The sequence below is a fragment of the Hyla sarda genome, chromosome 6, assembly GCF_029499605.1.
Source record: "Hyla sarda isolate aHylSar1 chromosome 6, aHylSar1.hap1, whole genome shotgun sequence".
Classification (NCBI taxonomy): Eukaryota; Metazoa; Chordata; class Amphibia; order Anura; family Hylidae; genus Hyla; species Hyla sarda.
In genome coordinates this window covers 93,261,986-93,281,832 of record NC_079194.1, presented here as the reverse complement: position 1 = coordinate 93,281,832, position 19,847 = coordinate 93,261,986, and the positions used below count along the sequence as shown (strand labels likewise).

Sequence of the window (19,847 nt, the reverse complement as noted above, 5' to 3'; positions counted from 1 at the left end):
TTACAATGTTTGGGGGGTATTTTCTGCTATTAACCCTTGCAAAAATGTGAAATTTGGGGGGAAACACACATTTTAGTGAAATTTTATTTTTATTTTTTTACATATGCAAAAGTCGTGAAACTCCTGTGGGGTATTAAGGCTCACTTTATTCCTTGCTACGTACCTCAAGGGGTCTAGTTTCCAAAATGGTATGCCATGTGGGGGATTTTTGCTGTTCTGGCACCATAGGGGCTTCCTAAATGCAACATGCCCCCCAAAAACCATTTAAAAAAAACGTACTCTCCAAAATCCCCTTGTCGCTCATTCGCTTCTGAGCCCTCTACTGCGCCCGCCGAACACTTTACATAGACATATGAGGTATGTGCTTACTCGAGAGAAATTGGGCTACAAATATAAGTATACATTTTCTCCTTTTTCCCCTTGTAAAAATTCAAAAATTGGGTCTACAAGAACATGCGAGTGTAAAAAATGGAGATTGTGAATTTTCTCCTTCACTTTGCTGTTATTCCTGTGAAACACCTAAAGGGTTAAAACGTGGACTGAATGTCATTTTGAATACTTTGGGTGGTGCAGTTTTTATAATGGGGTCATTTGTGGGGTATTTCTAATATGAAGACCCTTCAAATCCACTTCAAACCTGAACTGGTCCCTGAAAAATTGTGAGTTTGGAAATTTTGTGAAAAATTGGAAAATTGCTGCTGAACTTTGAAGCCCTCTGGTGTCTTCCAAAAGTAAAAACTCATCAATTTTATGATGCAAACATAAAGTGGACATATTGTATATGTGAATAAAAAAAAATTATTTGGAATATCCATTTTCCTTACAAGCAGAGAGCTTCAAAGTTAGAAAAATGCAAAATTTTCAAATTTTTCATAAAATTTTGGGATTTTTCACCAAGAAAGGATGCAAGATACCACAAAATTTTACCACTATGTTAAAGTAGAATATGTCACGAAAAAACAATCTCGGAATCAGAATGATAACTAAAAGCATTCCAGAGTTATTAATGTTTAAAATGACAGTGGTCAGATGTGCAAAAAATGGCCGGGTCCTGAGGTGTAAAATGGCTGGGTCCTTAAGGGGTTAAGGAGTAAGTTTGGAGTATTTAAATTTTTTTGTTTCAAGTGACAGGTACACTTTAAATTATATAAACATATAGTAACAGTTCCATACATAAAGTAATCTAATAACAGTGGTATAAAAGTTGTGCACGCTTAAGCCTGGTCTGGTTAAGATACAACTGTGCTCAGCCACTAGCATTGCAAAATATCCTCAAAGATACACACAAATATGTATGTAGATAGCACATTATCCAGCAGATAGAGAATTTATCATGCAGATCTACCCTTTTTTGTACTTAGCTCATTATATTAAGGAAACCATATTTTTGAATTTAGTGGCAAAATCTCAAATATGATAAAAGTATCTGTCAGGTCTCTATCCCAAGAGCTATGCAGCAGCTGTGTGTTCTACTCCGCTGCACTGTGAGGTGAATAACTAGTCTACCATAATGGCCGTCAGTACCAGATTCATGCCTTAGGCCAGGCTGCGCTGGCACTCAGCTACACTACGTTGTCATTTTTCCTAATAAGCCCCAAAGGTTTTTTTTTTTATTATATGTTACAGAGATTTTCCTGAGCTATTTCTTTAACAATCCACAGACAGGTGCACAAACCAGAACTTAAATCACTTGATATTCATAATTGGTAATGTTTCAGAGACTTATTACGTACTTAATAGTGCCTGAAAATCTCCATTTGGCCTACATAGTGTGTGATGTGGGCAGTGGGTTGAGATGTGACAAAGTATAATTGATAGAATTTGATTTTCATGCTGAACAGGAGCCTATAAAAACATCATTAGTCTGCGCACACCGAGCTGCCCCTGCTGCCGTCTTAAGCAAGATGAATAATGTGATTGAAGGGCTCGCTGCAAGGGGGGTGTCACAGATCATGTCCCCTGACGATCTGGATACTGCTATTCTTCAGGGTGAACATTAATGTCCATAACAACATTTTTGCTTCATTATTAATTTATTACCATTAGAACTGGCAAAACTGGTGCACCATGATCATAGACAAACACATAACCTTATATATGTGTGTGTATATATATATATATATATATATATATATATATATATATTAATAATAAAAATGTTATCTTATACTGTGCATTCATAAATTCTACAGACCCTTTCACTCTTTTTACATTTTGTTATGTTGCAGTCTTGTGCTTAACCCGTTAATGACCATGGAAGTCTATGCTCGTCCATGTGCCATTAACGAGGTATGACGTGGGCTCCCAACTCGAGCCCGCGTCATACCGGCCGGCCCCCAGCTGATTCCTGTAGCTGGGGGCTGGCATTAATAGCCGATATGCGGTAATCGCTGTGGCCGGCTATTAACCCTTTAGATCACCGCTGTCAAAGGTGCCTTTATCCCATCCCTGGTGGTCCATCGGGGTGGATCGGTCCAAACCCCCCTCCCCCCCCCCCCCCCCCATAGCGTGATCGCGGAGGGAGCGATCCACTGCTGAGGTAGCCTGAGGGCTTTATCAGGCTTTTTCAAATGAGTGCAGTGCACACAGATCAATGTGGTTCTGTGGAACCACATTGATCTGTATGAGGAATCAAATGATTCCTCCTAAAAGTCCCCTAAGGGGACTAAAATTGTAACAAAAAAAAAAAAAAAGTTTAAAAACACACACATTAACCCCTTCCTTTTTGAAAAGTTTAAATCACCCCCATTTTCCCAAATTCCATATAAAAAATATATGAACATAATAAAAATAAACATATGTGGTATCACCACGTGAGTAAATGTCCGAACTATAAAAATATATAATTAATTAAGTCGCACGGTCAATGGCGTACGCGCAAAAAATTCCAAGTTCCAAAATAGCGTATTTTTGTTTAAGTTTGTTAAACCATTTTGTTTAAGTCTGATCAAAACAAAAATGGTACCGCTAAAAACTTCAGATCACGTACGCGGGAAAAATAAAAAAATTATAGGGGTCAGAAGAGGACAATTTTAAATGTATTAATTTTCGTACATGTAGTTATGATTTTTTCCAAGAGTACTACAAAATAATACCTATATAAGTAGGGTATCATTTTAATTGTATGGACCTACAGAATAAAGAGAAGGTGTTATTTTCACCAAAAAATGTACAGTATAGAAACAGAAGCCCCCAAAATTTACAAAATTGTGTTTTTTCTTTAATTTTGTCACACAATGATCATTTTTCCCATTTCGCCGTAGATTTTTGGGTAAAATGACTGAAGTCATTACAAAGTAGAATTGGTGGCGCAAAAAATAAGCCCTCATATGTAGGTGCAAAATTGAAAGGGATATGATTTTAAAAAGGTAAGGAGGAAAAAACGAAAGTACAAAAACAGAAAAATGCTTGGTCCTTAAAGGGGTACTCTGCCCCTGGCATCTTATCCCCTATCCAAAGGATAGGGGATAAGATGTTAGATCGCTGCGGTCCCGCTGCTGGGGACCCCGGGGATCGCCGCTGCGGCACCCCGCCATCATTACTGCACAGAGCGAGTTTGCTCTGTGCGTAATGACGGGCGATACAGGGGCCGGAGCAGCATGACGTTATGGCTCCGCCCCTCATGACATCACGGCCCGTCCCCTTAATGCAAGTCTATGGCAGGGGGCGTGACGACTGCCACGCCCCCTCCCATAGACTTGTATTGATGGAGGCGGGCCGTGACGTCACGAGGGGCGGGCCGTGACGTCACGAGGGGCGGAGCCGTGACGTAACGATGCTCCGGCCCCTGTATTGCCCGTCATTACGTGCAGTAATGATAGTCGGGGGCTGCAGCAGCGATCCCCGGGGTCCCCAGCAGCGGGACCCCGGCGATCTGACATCTTATCTTAAATTAACAAAATTCTAATTTTCCCCTATCAGTCTCCACTCAATACCTCATAATGAAAATGGAAAAATAGAATTTTAGAAGGTTATACAAATTTATTAAAAAGGAAAGAAAAAATGCTCATGGACTTATGTATTTAGAATCACCTTTGGCAGCGATTACAGCCTTCAGTCTTTTTGCATTCTTCTATTGCATTATACTTACCCATCTCAAGAAGTGGAGTGCCAATCGATTTTTCTACAGCAAAATAATTGGACACTGGAGCATCATCATTCCAGAAAGCTATAATGCTCAATTGTTCTGCTCACAGGTAAGGTGTCCTGGTGGTCAGATCCCACCAATTGTACATTGGATAATGTTAGGGATAGGTCATTTTTTAAAACTACCAGAAAACCGCCTTTTAGCTGTAAGAACTATATAGTAACCCCAATTTTCATATTTTCTTGTAACAGGACGATACATTTTTTCAATGGACTTCCAGCCCCAAACCAGACCACGACCCAACTCAGTTCTCAGAACCATCACATTCTGTGGACATCACTAACAGAAGCTCCATTGGTTCCTCAAACACAAAGTCAAACCTTAAAGCTTCCATTTCAAACACTGATACAGAAGCAAAGAAAGGATGCTTCAGCACTCAGAAAAACCTGATGCCAACTCGCAGCTTGTCCCCAAGCGGAAGCAGAAATGAAATCTCTAAGGGAAATTCAGTCATTTCGCAAATTCAACAATTTGTATCAGATAAAACGCTAAGGACTTCAATGAGTAAAAAATCCCTGAAGGAAATCCCCAAGGAAGAAAGGAAAATAATAGATGGAGCATCAGTAAGTGAATGAAAACATCTTACTTTATGCATGATTTCATCCTATTATTGTTAAGACGGGAGGGCATCTTATTTATTTTTTTTAAGTGAAAGTGTCATCAGGAAAGAAATGAAATTACCATTTAACAGTTGTACAGTCCAGTAGTCATATTTTTAAAAGAAAATGTGGTTTAAATATGAAAAAATTGTATTTCAATTCCCTTCCCCTTAATTCATAGAAATAGATAGAGATATTCACAGCAAGCAACTTAGTGAATTTCTTCCAAGCACTGTGTTAGATTTGAAGGCCAAATAAATGCTAAAGGCTTACCTAAAAATGAATTGTCCCAAGTTCCCAAATGGACATCCCCTTCTTCCCATGAGGCTAGCCAGTGACTAGCTGAACACTATACAAACCCTGAGCGATCATGTGTATTTACCAGTTCTCAGATGGCACAGGGAATATTTTTGTCTTCATAACACTATATATCATAAAATAACTAATGTTTGCTGTTTACATGGACTCCCTGCGCCCACTCCCCTTCTATGACGGCACTCTGGAAGTTGAGCGCGCATCATAGCAGGGTGGTGACCCGTGTCTAAATCCGGATATCACTGGTCGCAGTGATCGTGGTATCTAAAATAAAAAAAAGTTGCATGCCATGATTAGAGATCCAGCTCGATCCAAAACGCTTTGGCGTATTGTTCCTGTATGTGTCCATTGATCCGTGAATAAAGAGTTCCTGTTTTTACTTCATATACCGCGCTGGACATTCTTTCCTGTCTAAAATTTAAAGAAAACACTCAGCAGCTCAGCAGAGCTGATTGGGACCATCAGGGTTGAAATCGCAATGTCCCAATCAGGTGAGAGGACGGCGGGAGGGCCCTCACCTGCCTCGCTGTCCACTCGGTGATCCAAAGCACCAATCAGCTGGAGCAATGGAGCACCAATTACACTAATCAATGCTATGCTATGGTATAGCATTATTCAGTATATGCAATCTAATGATTATATATTATAGTATTCTATGGAGACTAAAAAATTGTATAAAAAAAGATATTAATAAATGTAATTTAACCCCTTCTTTAATAATAAAAGTTTGAATCACCCGCACAGACAATGGCATACACGTAAAAAAAAATTCAATAGTCCAGAATTGTGTATTTTTGTTCACTTTTTAAACCCTAAAAAATATATAAAGTGCGATCAAAAAGTCCCATTAAAACAAAAATGGTACCGATAAAAACTACAGATCCTGTGCTCCTAACTGGCTTTTTCTGGGCCCACAAACATCCAAGACTGGCACAGAGGATCCTGGCCTTACGTAAACTTGATGGAGGCCTTCGTCTCCCAGACTGCCTTTTTTATCACTTAGCTGCGGTACTGGCCAGGGTCCTTGACTGGGTGGGACTGGAGCCGGACGCTTCCTCCTAAGACCCTCCTATTGCTCCCAGATAAGGCATTCGCCTCACGTTCTTACTCTGCCTTGTCTCCGGTGCTGGCGACGATCGCCCACATCCGCTGCTCATACCTCCCTCCACTAAAGCTTATCACCTCTGATGGTCCTCTGACTCCGGTATTTGGAAATCCCCTGTTCCCTCTGGCCTACTCCTCATCTCACTTCTTAGGGCTCTCCAAAGGGGACTCACCCAGTTTCTCGAGTTTCCTCGCACCAACCTCCTTGAGAACTCTAATGAGCTATGTGGCAATGCCCCCGCCTCCTTAATGCTGAAGTTCCAATACTCCCAACTCAGGCATTTCTACAACACTTCCAGAGACAAACTGGACTTGCATCGCTCCCTTACCTTGTTTGAGAAACTATGTGTTGCCACATCTCGGAAGTGTCGTCTGATCAGCTCTATGTACGCCCTTCTTCTGGATTCACTCCGTGCTCATGCTCTACCCTTCCGGAGTGGATGGGAGCAAGAACTAGACGTGGTATTCTCAGACGAGGAATGGGGGAGAGCAATGCGACTCAAACTCTCTACTTCGTGCAAGGCGCAGGAAACAAATTACAAACTATTAACAAGATGGGATAGAGTCCCCTCGCTTTTACATAAATTCTACCCGGGAGTGCCAGATGTTTGCTGGAGATGTGGGGAACCGGGATGCTCTATGTCCCACATATGGCTGACATGCCCGAGTTTGATCACTTTCTGGTACCGGGTCCTCGAGGTTATACACAGGCTAACATCCATACATTTGCCCAAATCGCAGGGTCCTCTCTTACTCTCCATATTCCCGCCCGCCCTACCCCGATGGCAGGCCCACCTAGCCCAATTCATGGTCCTAGCTGCAAGGACAGTCATACCCAGATTGTGGAAATCCTCCACCCCACCCTCATTGTCCTCCTGGTTCCAAGAACTCTCCCACCTTCACAGGATGAAGGAGTTGCTGGCAGACTCTAGAAGTCAAATAGACTAGCACCATCTCATCTGGGGTCTGTGGATTAACTTCCTATCGATGGACACCTACAGAACCCTACATATCAGTCCCCCAGATCCATGAACTCCAGGGCCTCTCAGACGTGTACCCTTGCAAGATCAAAAGCTGAGCAAAGATCAATATCCAGATAACAGAGAACAAACAATGCTGGTTATGCAAACTAAGTTTTTTTCCCTGGCAACTGCAAACAGTGAGCTGGACTTAAGTAGCTATCTCCACAGGTGCAGGCTCAGCCTGGTTAACTGCTCACAGCCAAGGTTGGCTAGGGTGTAGCCAAGAAACCAGGCCAAGACAAAACTCAGGAAAGTTTAACCCTTCGGGTCAAACATGGACAAGTCATTACAAGTATTGTATAAAATATTGTAAAATGTTAATTGATTTATTCAAGTAAATGCTTTGCTGCCAGACCCTGTACAGCAGTGCATAAAGCCTTACAGCTTCTGTGCACTGCCATACAACCAAGGTTAAACCTAGCCTCTGCTTAATAAAGAGAACTCATGTGCCTCAGGTGTCCCTTCAACTTGAAGGCACAACTTGAGCACATTATAGCCCATTACTATATTTACTATATTTGAATAATAAGCACAATAACGGCGATCACTGTGATTGGACAGTCAATTCTGACCGTTCAATGACAGCTTTTCCGGGCAGATCGGGTCTCTGGTGACCAGATCGCCATGAAAATAAGGATGATCGGAGCTGTGAGAGACAGCCTCGATCATCATAAAGAATTGGAGCGAGGTGGTAGGGGTTCCTCCTCCTCCTATCCCCTTTCATTGGTCGGTCATTGCCATTGCCAATGACAGGAGGGGGCGGGGGGGTTCAAAAGTCAAGATCCCCCACTCTGCCCACCAATAGAAGTTAAGGCAGAGTAGGGGTAACAGAGGATGCGGCGTCACTCACCACCGTCGGTAGCAGCAGGATGTCGGGACGACGATCGCGTGGCCGGCGGCGGAAACAATCGGTGTGGGCGGCCCACAGTATGAAGATCGCTGGTAAGTGATCTTCAACTGTGGCCCTCAAGAAATTGCAAAACTACAACTCCCAGCCAAAGGCTGTCTGGGCATGCTGGGAGTTGTAGTTTTGCAACATCTGGAGGCCCACAGATTGTAGAAAACTGTGCAGTGGTCTCCAAACTGTGGTCCTCCTGATGTTGCAAAACTACAAATCTCAGCATGCCCAGACAATCCAGGCATGCTGGGAGTTGTAGTTTTGTAACATCTGGCCCTTCAGATGTTGCAGAACTACAACTCCCAGCATGCCTGGACAGTCTCGGCATACTGGGAGTAGTAGTTTTGCAACATCTGGAGAGGCACAGTTTGGAGACATCTATACAGTGGTCTCCAAACTGTAAATCTCCAAATGTTGCAAAACTACAAATCCCAGCATGCCCAAATTGTTATGCATGCTGGGCGTTGCAGTTCTGCAACATCTGGCCCTTCGATTGTTGCTGAACTACAATTCCCAACATGCCTGAACAGTCTGGGCATGTTTGGAATTGTAGTTTTGCAACATCTGGAGGTCCACAGTATGGAGACCACTGTACAATAGTTTCCAATTTGTTCTCCTCCAGTTGTTGCATAACTACAACTCCCAGCATTCCCTTCAGCTGTCAGTGCATGCTGGGAGTTGTAGTTTTGCAACAGCTGTAGGCACACATGTTGGGCAACATCTGGAGAGGCACAGTTTGGAGACATCTATACAGTGGTCTCCAAACTGTAAATCTCCAGATGTTGCAAAACTACAATTCCCAGCATGCCCAAATTGTTATGCATGCTGGGCGTTGCAGTTCTGCAACATCTGGCCCTTCTGATGTTGCTGAACTACAATTCCCAACATGCCTGAACAGTCTGGGCATGCTTGGAATTGTAGTTTTGCAACATCTGGAGGTCCACAGTATGGAGACCACTGTACAATAGTTTCCAATTTGTTCTCCTCCAGTTGTTGCATAACTACAACTCCCAGCATGCCCTTCAGCTGTCAGTGCATGCTGGGAGTTGTAGTTTTGCAACAGCTGTAGGCACACATGTTGGGAAACACTTAGTTAGAGTCTATTTCCTAACTCAAAGTTTCCTAACCAGTGTGCCTCCAGCTGTTTTGAAACTACAACTCCCAGCATGCACTAACAGACCGAGAATGCTGGAAGTTGTAATTTTGCCACAGCTGGAGGCACACTGGTGGGGAGGCACTGAATAAGTCTGTTACCTAATTTGGTGTTTCCCCACCACTGTGCCTCCAGCTGTGGTAAAACTACAACTCCCAGCATGCACGATCTGTCAGTATGTCTGTACAGGGTACATTCACACAGGCGGGGGTTTACACTGAATTTCCGGGTTAAAGTTTGAGCTATGGCAAATTTACTGCTGCTGCTCAAACTCCCAGCGGGAAACTCGCTGTAAACCCCCGTCCATCTGAATGTACCCTAAAAACACTACACTTATATGAAATAAAGAGTAAAACAATACATATTCACACTCTAGCACCCCCCCCCCCCCCTATAAAAATGAAAAACGCATTGTACGCCAATGTTTCCTTAAAGGAGCCTCCAGCTGTTGCAAAACAACAACTCTCAGTTTTGTGGAACAGCCATTCACTGTCCAGGGATGCTGGGAGTTTTGCAACAGCTGGAGGCACCTTGTTTGGGAAACACTGCCATAGGGAATTTGTGGTGCAGGAGACTAGCGCCATGCTTGCATCCAGGTCAGCCCCCATGAAAATCCCTAATTTAGGCCTCAAATGCATATGGCGCTCCCTCACTCCTGAGCCCTGTCTTATTTCAAGGCAACAGTTTAGTGCCTTATATGGGATATTTCTGTACTCCAGAGAAACTGGGTTACAGATTTTTGGGGGGGGCTTTTTCTCATTTTACCATGAAATTTTATGAAAAGGATTAGTTGGGGGCTACACCAGCATGTTAGTGTAAAATTTACATTTTTTACACTAACATGCTGGTGTTGCCCCCCCATACTTTTCATTTTCACAAGAGGTAAAAGGAGAAAAAGACCCCCAAAATTTGTAACGCAATTTCTCCTGAGTACGGACATATCCCATATGTGGACGTAAAATGCTCTGCGGACGCACAACTAGGCTCAGGAGTGAGAGAGCGCCATGTAATTTTGAGGCCTAAATTGGGGATTTGCACAGGGGTGGCTGATAGTTACAGTGGTTCTGACAAAACGCAAAAAAAGAAAACACCAATGTGTGACCCCATTTTGGAAACTACACCCCTCACGGAATGTAACAAGGGGTATAGTGAGCCTTAACACCCTACAGGTGGAGGTGAAAATGAAAAATAAGATTTTATTTTCACTGAAATGTTGGTGCTACCCCAATTTTTCATTTTTACAAGGGATACTAGATGAAAAAGTCCCCTAAAATTTTTAACACAATTTCTTCAGAGTAAGAAAATATCCCATATGTGGATGTAAAGTACTCTGCTGGCGCACTACTGGGCTCAGAAAAGAAGGAGCAGAATTTGGCTGGAATTGAAGGCCATGTGCATTTACAAAGCCCCATACACACACACATGTGACCCCATTTGAAACTACACCCCTCAAGGAATGTAATAAGGGGTACAGTGAGCTTTTAAACTGTGTCTGACAGATTTTTTGAACAGTCATCCGTAAAAATAAAATTTAACATTTTTCATTTGCACAGCTCACTGCTCCAAAGATCTGTCAAACACCAGTGAGGTGTAAATGCTCACTGCACCCATTGTTACATTCCATGAGGGGTCTAGTTTCTAAAATGGGGTCACATGTGGGGGGTCCACTGTTCTGGCACCATGGGGACATTGTAAACGCACATGGCCCCCGACTTCCATTCCAACCAAATCGTCTCCTCAAAAGCCTGATGGTGCTCCTTCTCTTCTGAGACCTGTAGTGTGCCAGCAGGGCACTTTATGACCACATATGGGGTATTTCCCTACTTAGGCGAAATTGGGTTTCAAATTTTGGGGGCCTTTTTCTCCTATTACCCCATGTGAGAAGGAAAAATTTGGGGTAACACCGGCATTTTAGTGTTAAATACCTCATTTTTCATTTTTACGTCCCACTGTTCAAAAAACCTGTGAGGTGTAAGTACTCACTCTAACCCTTGATATGTTCCTTGAGGGTAGTAGTTTCCAAAATGATGTCACATGTGGGGGGGGGGGTCTCTGCTGTTCTGGCACAATGAGAGCTTTGTAAACGCACATGGCCCCCGACTTCAATTTCAGCCAAATTCTCTCTCCAAAAGCCCAATGGCACTCCTTATGTTCTGAGCACTCTAGTGCGTCAGCAGAGCATTTACAACCACATATGGGGTATTTCCTTACTTAGGAGAAATGGAAGTTTACATTTTGGGGGGGCATTTTCTCCTATTACCCCATGTGAAAATGAAAAATTTGGGGCAACACCAGTATTTTAGTGTTAAAAATAAATTTTTTAACTTTCACTTCCAACTTTAATGAAAAGTCATCAATCACCTGTGAGGTGTTAAGGCTCACTGTACACCTTGTTACATTCCTTGAGGGGTGTATTTTCCCAAATAGTGTGCCATGTGTTATTTTTATTTTTTTTTTTGCTGTTCTGGCACCCTGGGGACTTCCTAAATGCAACGTGCCCCCCATAAAATAAAGTGCAATATTTGTTCTCCAAAATCCCAAAGTTGCTCCTTCCCTCCTGAGACATGTTGTGTGCTCCCAGAACACTTGACATGCACATGTGAGGAATTGCCATACTGGAAAGAAATTGGGTTACAAATTTTGGGGAAATGTTTCTCCTTTTACCCCATGTAAAAATAAAAAAATGGGGCTACAAGAACATGTTAGTGTAAATATTGGAGATTTTGAGTTTTCTCCTGCACATTGCTACTATTCCTGTGAAACACCTAAAGGGTTAACAAACTTTCTGAATGTCCTTTTGATTACTTTCAGGGGTGCTGTTTTCAAAATGGGGCCCATTATGGGGGATTTCTTACAGAAAGGACCCTCAAATCCACTTCAAACTGAACTGGGCCCTAAAAATTTCAGATTTAGAATTTTTCATGAAAATTTGGAAAATTGCTGCATTACTTTGAAGCCCTCTAATGTCTTCAAAAATGTAAAACATGTCAACTTTATGATGCCAACATAAGGTAGACATATTGTATATGTGAATCAATATATCATTTATTTGGCATGTCCATTTTCAAAATGCTAAATTTTCTAATTATGCAAGTATCGACAAAAACTTACCAGTAACATAAAGTACAATAAGTCACGAAAAAACTTTCTCAGAATCAAATTCATAAGTAAAAGCATCTCAGAATTATTAATGCTTAAAGTGACAGAGGTCATTTGCAAAAAATGCTCCCATCCTTAGGGTCAAAATGGGCTCCGTCCCCAAGGGGTTAAATAAGTACCTATGAACTTTAATGCTGTAATGTTTGTAACTGCAATTCATCCATCGGTCTGCTCTAAATTAGATGCTTAGGATCAGTAACGATCCATAGCATTTTTTCTCTTACGTTGAATCTGGATTCTCTGCACCATCCTGACTTCAGGCTATTAATCTGTAGGCGCTATATGGTGTTGTGTTCTCAGCACCACACCTTCAGGTGAGCATACTACCTGCCCCTTGTATGGCTATTATATTTATCTGGCTTATTGCACTCAGTGTGCCTCTCTGTTCCTTCATTTTCTACACTAAACTAGTGACTCCACATTCCACCAAGAAACACTAAGGTGCCAAACCTGAGGTGAAGACAGTGGTGGAGAAGGAGTTGGCACAGGCTTGCTGAGGAACATCTTGTGTTACTGTCTGTTACTGTCTGCACAAGATTTATTTATTTTGTTTTGGGTTTACATTTTTTCACCCTTGGTCAGGCATGACAAGTTGCTGGCAGCTGCCACTTGCTGCCAACGAGTTAGTTAATGACATGCCCCTTGCACTGCTTTCAATAGCCAGTCACATCTCCTGAACATGAAGCCAACCCAATGTGCTGACACTGCACTCAAGTGGCACATCCTCAACTGGTTCTTTATATAAATGCCCACATTTCGTCCAATATTAGCTTAGCCCAGAACCTAAGCCTAGAGCCTAAACCACGTTGATAAGTTTTAGACTATTTAGAATCCAGAGTTGCAGAAAAATCAATAAAATGTATTGCTACAGATTTGTTGCAGTTCTTGACTTCCCATTGAAATCAATAGGGGAAAATCTGCAACAAATCCCCAGCATATCTGCAACATAAATTTACATGATGTGGATTTAATGTTGCACTCCATGCACATCATTTAAGGATTATTTCCACAGCAAATGGATGAGATTTCTTGTAATTTCTGTCATTGCTGCTACTGTAAATGCTGCTGGTTTTCTGCATGGCATTTGACCTCTGGTGCAGATTTTGTTGTCGATATATATTATCATGTAAACATTTACATAAAAAAAGATTTTACTTCTATTTGTTTATTTTATTTCCATATATATATATATATATATATATATATATATATATATATATATATATAAGTCCGGTCTATTTTAGAAAACAATGACTTAAATGCCAAATAAAGGAGCCCTACTTCCAATTTATTGATTCAGTAAGGTTTATATTTGCCCACTGAGATAGGGAATTGATTCAGGGAGGTTTATAGCTTCCAATTGTGAGCTCTGGTCACTTATACCAAGGCTTTGTTTATCCTCCCTACAGAGGGGAAAATAGAAAGTTGAAAAAGGTTATGGATGGTTTACAAGTAAAACGCCACAGAAAATGAAGCTGAATTGTTAAGTTGTTTTTTTTAATAGTTACGAACTTATAATGCACAAATATTATGTACTAATATAATGAAGTAATATAATGATGTCTGTAAAGTTCTTGATGTTGTCCATAGAATCCACGCAAATGTAGTTAGATGGTCCTTTAAGGGTGTGTTTACTTATCATTTTGGCTTTTATTTCTCCACTGCATCTATAATACACAATGAAGCAATGAACATCTACTATTTTAAGCTCCTATGCATACCTACATGTGTCTCCATGATTATATACCACAAAGAAAGTCTGCGTAGTCTGAACATGCAGTCTTGCAGTACTTCTTTCTACTGATGGTATGTAAATAAGAAGTAAGTTACAGATGACAGAAAATATGACAGAAGGATCACATGGTTTGTAGTCTGTAACCATACAGAGAACTGTAGGTGGCTTTTACTTACATACAAATGTAAGAGACTCTGTAATATATTATATTGGAGAAAAATGCTTATTTCTCCTTAAAGAGTACCTATCACCAAATAAAATGTTTAATATAGTGTTCCTTGTGTAAATTGCAGACACTTTTCCATTCACTTGATTTTAAAATTCTCAACATAAATAATATAAAAAACTGCCATTAGGTGGCTCTGTTCAGTTCCCTGCCACAATTAATACAGTGAATTTGGTCTCCTTATGGCCTGGCAGGAGTCTGAACTCAGGAAGTGCTTCTCTGCACTGAGCTTGATTGTCAGCTGCACAGAAAGTGAAAGCTTCACAGATTCTCACAGAAAGCCGCACAGACTGAAAGCTGCAGGAGAGCCTCAGGAGAAATCTGCACAGACTGAAACATGCACAAAGCTTGAGGTCTTCTATTCATCACAATGCTCCAACAATGTGAGGGTGGAAGTTGTCCCCCAGCAGGCTTCAGTGATGTTATGCCTGCTGGGAAATGCCCCCTTTCTCCTTGCTGATGATACAAAGATATGTAACAGGGTTGATGTTCCTGGTGGGATACGCCAAATGAAAATGGATTTTGGAAAACTAGAAGAATGGTCAGAACTCTGGCAACTGAAATTTAATGTTGATAAGTGCAAGATAATGCACCTGGGGTGCAAAAACCATCGGGCAGAATATAGAATATTTGACACAGTCCTGACCTCAGTAACTGAGGAGAGGGATTTAGGAGTAAATATTTCAGAAGACTTAAAGGTAGGAAGACAATGTAATAGAGCAGCAGGAAATGCTAGCAGAATGCTTGGATGTATAGGGAGAGGTATAAGCAGTAGAAAGCGAAAAGTGCTCATGCTACTGTACAGAACACTGGTGAGACCTCACTTGGAGTATTGTGCGCAGTTCTGGTGGCCGTATCTCCAAAAGGATATAGATACTCTAGAGAGAGTTCAGAGAAGAGCTACTAAACTAGTACATGGATTGCAGGATAAAACTTGCCACGAAAGGATACAGGACCTTAACATGTATAGCTTGGAAGAAACAAGAGACAGAGGGGATATGATTGAGACTTTTAAATTCATAAAGGGAATCAACATGGTAAAGGAGGATGTTACGTTATGCACTCCGGCCACGCACGTGGGACGCGCCCGCATGCGAGCCCCAGTCCGTCACTCTCCGTGTGTTTCTTCTGCCTCTGCCTCTCTGCTCCGGCGCTCGTGTCCCCGTCCCCTAGGGCATGCATGCGCCGGAGCTTTAAGATTTAAAGGGCCAGAACGCTCATTAGTGTAATCCCCCTGTGGCTCATTTATAAATTCCTCCCCCCTCCTCAGTTCCCTGCCGGATCTTTGTAGCCTTGTGCCTTTGAGAAAGCGTTCCTTTGTATTGCCTTGCCGTTTATCAGGCAAGGCCTTGCTCCTCTGCCACCTGCCTACAGAACTCCTGCTTCGCTTTGACTACGCTACTGTGCCGCCTGCCCTGACCTTCTGCTATCCAAACTACGAGTTGCCTTATCCCTCCTGTGCCTCGCATCTCCTCAGCCGCCTGTGCCAGGGGTAGCGATCTGGGTGCGTGCCCCTGCAGCAACAAGTCCATCCGATTTGCGGCAGACTCTGATGAAAACCAGCGGCACCTTAGACTCCGCTCCCTGGTACGGTCCGAGTCATCTGCCACACATGTCCAGCGGATCCACATCCACCGGGGTTCATGTCTTCAGAAATGGGAGTATTACATATTTTTTAATTAAGAACTATAATGTGTCCCTTAAGGTAAGGTTGCCTTTATGCAGATAATAATTAAACTTTTACAGATGTGTAACTGTAGTCAAATAATTCAGAATTCATAATAACTCATTATTTTGGCCAAGCCGAGGGCAAGAATCATGATATTATTCTCTAGACTTAAGGCTGAATGCCTCCAGTAGACAGCATTGTCTGTGCAGCTATGTTTTTAGTGTTTTAAAACACCATACTTTGTGCAAATCCAGTAACACCTAGAACAGAATCCACAGGGCAAGGTCCCTTGTATGGCAAGGCCAATAGCAGCCAGGAGGGGTTAGCGGCCCCTTCTCACAGCTCTTCTAGCCCACTGAGTTCAGTCAGCGGCAGAGCTGCGAGAAGGAGCCAGGGACTCCCCCTCTATGAAAATCGAAGCCCCTCAGAGAAGAAGACTCCTTGTTAGAGCAGGGAAAGAATACAGCAAAGGGACAGGTAGGGTTAAAAGTAGGGATTGACCGATATTGATTTTTTAGAGACGATATCGATAACCTGTGAACTTTCAGGCCAATAGCCGATAATTTATACTGATATTCCGTGCATTTTAATTCCCCCCCCCCCCCAAATATCCTTGGTAAAATGAGGGTGTGTGTGTGTGTGCGGGTATACCCTGATAAACTGTTTCTGGCCCTGCAGAAGCCACTGCAGATCAATGATTTAAAGTGCCGCTTTAAAACAATGAACTGCAGCGACTTTTGCGGGGCCAGAGACCGCCACCGCCCGCTTCTCTCCCCCTGCCTTTCCTGGGGTCCTGAGTCCAACCACCGCCGCTGCCCGATTGCCTCCCCCTGCCTATCCTCTGGCCAGAGACTGCCACCGCCGCTGCCCCATTGCCTCCCCCATCCCCGGTTTTATAATTACCTGTTCCCGGGGTCCACGCTACTTCTAGCTCCTGTGGCGTCCTGCGCTGTTGCTGTGCACTGCGCATAGACGAGTGACGTCCTCAACGCGACGTCACCGTCAGTGGCCTGTGGCACAGTGACAGCTCAGGACGCTGCTGGAGCCAGAAGTAGCACAGACCCAGGGAACAGGTAATTATAAAACCGGGGATGGGGGAGGCAATGGGGCAGCGGTGGCGGCAGTCTCTGGCCAGAGGATAGGCAGGGGGAGGCAATCGGGCAGCGGCAGTGGTTGGACTCAAGACCCCAGGACAGGCAGGCACGGCGGCGGTCTCTGGCCCTGCAAAAGCCGCTGCAGTTCACTGATTTAAAGTGCCCGCATTATCAACATTATCGGCAAGGTAATTGCCGATACCGATAACTTAGAAAATCGTGAATATCGTCCGATAATATCGGCCAAACCGATAATCGGTTAATCCCTAGTTAGAAGTAAAAAAAAGTGTAGATAAAGTATTTTTAAAAAAAGTCACCCCCCCCCGACCCCTAATAGGTCCGCAGCAATTTTTTCAGCGTGACCCGGGCCCTATTAGGGGTTCAGGGTGCGACATTTGGCCCCCCAATTTTTTTTTGGCCACAGCGCTTTTTTATTCCCCCCATACAGTTACAGTTACACCAAGCACACACACTACATACTCCCCCCCCCCCCCTACCACACACATTTTGACTATTTTAGTTATTTTTTTCAGTGACAGCTTTGTCAATCTAATGGTGGAGCTGACAAATCTGTACGCCCAACAGTTCATCGCCCACCACCCAGATTCAGTTTTAGCCAAGCCCAATGAATGGTATGCCATTGATGCAGCAGAAATGAGGACATTTTGGGGCCTCATGCTGCACATGGGCCTGGTCAAAAAGCCCAGTGTCAGACAGTACTGGAGCGGAGACATCCTATACCAGACCCCGCTTTACAGTATGGTCATGACACGGAGGTGGTTCAAGGCCATTTGGAAATGCCTCCATTATGCAGATATGTCCACCCCGAAGTGATCCCGCCTATGACCGGCTTTACAAAGTGAGGCCGGTCATTGATCACTTTGGGGCCAAATTTTTGGAGGCCTACATACCCCTCAGGGAGCTCTCGGTAGATGACTCTCTTATCAGTTTTAAGGGGAGACTCATCTTCCGCCAGTATATTCCCTCAAAGCGGGCGCTATATGGCGTGAAGCTCTACAAACTTTGTGAGAGTACCTTCGGGTACACTTACAAATTTAGAGTATATGAGGGACGAGATTCCCGTATTGAATCCCCAGAATGTTCCCCAACTCTGGGTGTTAGCAGGAAAATCGTTTGGGACCTTGTGCACCCATTGCTGGATAAGGGTTACCACATGTACGTGGACAACTTTTATACCAGCATCCCTCTGTTCACATCCCTTGTTGCCAGATCCATGTCCGCTTGTGGGATGCAGAAGAACCAGAGAGGCCTCCCTCTAAATTTGATCCAGACACCCATGCCCAAGGGTGAGTCCCGTGCCCTTACCCATGAAAACCTGTTGCTGGTCAGGTATAAGGATAAGAGAGTCCTTATGCTGACCATAATTCATGTAACAGGAGTTCACCTGTCCCTGTGCGAGGTACCAGAACACCGGTCCTCAAGCCCGATTGTATTCTGGACTACAATCAGTATATGGGGGGGAGTTGATCTTTCTGATCAAGTTCTCAAGCCATACATGGCCAAGCGGAAAACACGGGTATGGTACAAAAAAGTTGTGGTCTACTTGGTACAGGTTGTCATGTACAACTCTTTTGTTCTGTCCCAGTATGCTGGCAACACAGGGACCTTCAGTTCCAAGAAGAAGTCCTAAAGGTCCTGATCTTTGGCGACCGGAAAAAAGAGCAGACCGGACTTCCCAAGGAACTGAAGTTATAGGTGCCAGGATCGTCCCAGGCCAACACTTTCCAAGTGAGGTCCCACACACTGGAAAGAAGGGACGATCCCAGAAAAAATGCAGTGTGTGTAACAAGAGGGGAATACGGAAGGACACCACCACTCAATGTGACACTTGCCCCGATCATCCAGGCCTCTGAATTTAAAACTGCTTAAGGGAGTATCACACTTCCATGCAGTACTAAATTTTCCCTTTTCATTTTAATTTTCCATAAATTTACCCCAATGTACCAAATCCAGAGTACATTCCAAGTTTTAACCCCATAAACCACTAAATTGCCCAAAAAACTCCTATAAAAAAAAACTTCTGGGTCATGGGTCACTGAGTCACTATCATCAGGGACTTTTTATGTTGCCTCAAATGCGCAGCCCTCTCTTTCCACCTGAGCGGGGTGCGCATTTGAGGTAACAGATTAGGGACGGCCACACACATCACATTCCCATAATGATGATTCAGAGCATAGGGTTTGGGGTGGGCATATTTTTTTAGTTTTGGCTATGTTCTGGGTCATCCTTCTGGGAACATAACCTGTTTTATAATTTTATGTCCCCCTGTACCCCTTGTTAGTTATTTACCCCATGTAACGCTCCTTGAGGGGGGTCCCAATGTTCTGGCTCCATAGGCAGCTGTGCAGAAGTTCAAGGCCCCTGATTGCGCTCCTGCTCCTCCGAGACCGGTGTGCACACTGTTTACGCCCAGATATGAGGTATGTCCTTACTCCAAAGAAATGTTTTTACAAATTTACAGTGAAATTTTCTCCTTTTACCACTTGTGAAAATGAAAAATTTGGGGTAACCCCAGCATTTTAGTGTAAAAAATCAAATTTTTCATTTTCACATCCCACTTAAATGAACATTTATCAAACACCTGTGGGGTGTTTAAGACTCATTGTACCCCTTGTTATGTTAGTTGAGGAGTGTAGGTTCCAAAATAGTAGGCCATGTGTTTTTTTTATTTTTTTATTTGCTGTCTTGGCACCATAGGGGCTTCC

General features: G+C 43.2%; 1 protein-coding gene across 10 annotated transcripts in view; it reads left to right on the top strand.

The window, feature by feature from the left end:
* Window positions 1-19,847, top strand: part of CFAP20DC (CFAP20 domain containing) — a 512,401-nt gene that overhangs the window by 373,511 nt on the left and 119,043 nt on the right. For 9 of the 10 annotated variants that reach the window (XM_056524505.1, XM_056524495.1, XM_056524498.1 and 6 more), the window contains one exon: window positions 4,339-4,710. The exons of the other annotated variant lie outside the window; for it this stretch is intronic. In XM_056524505.1, the coding sequence (XP_056380480.1) occupies window positions 4,339-4,710 (372 nt within the window). The remainder of the gene's footprint in view (window positions 1-4,338; window positions 4,711-19,847) is intronic. 10 annotated transcript variants of the gene reach the window in all.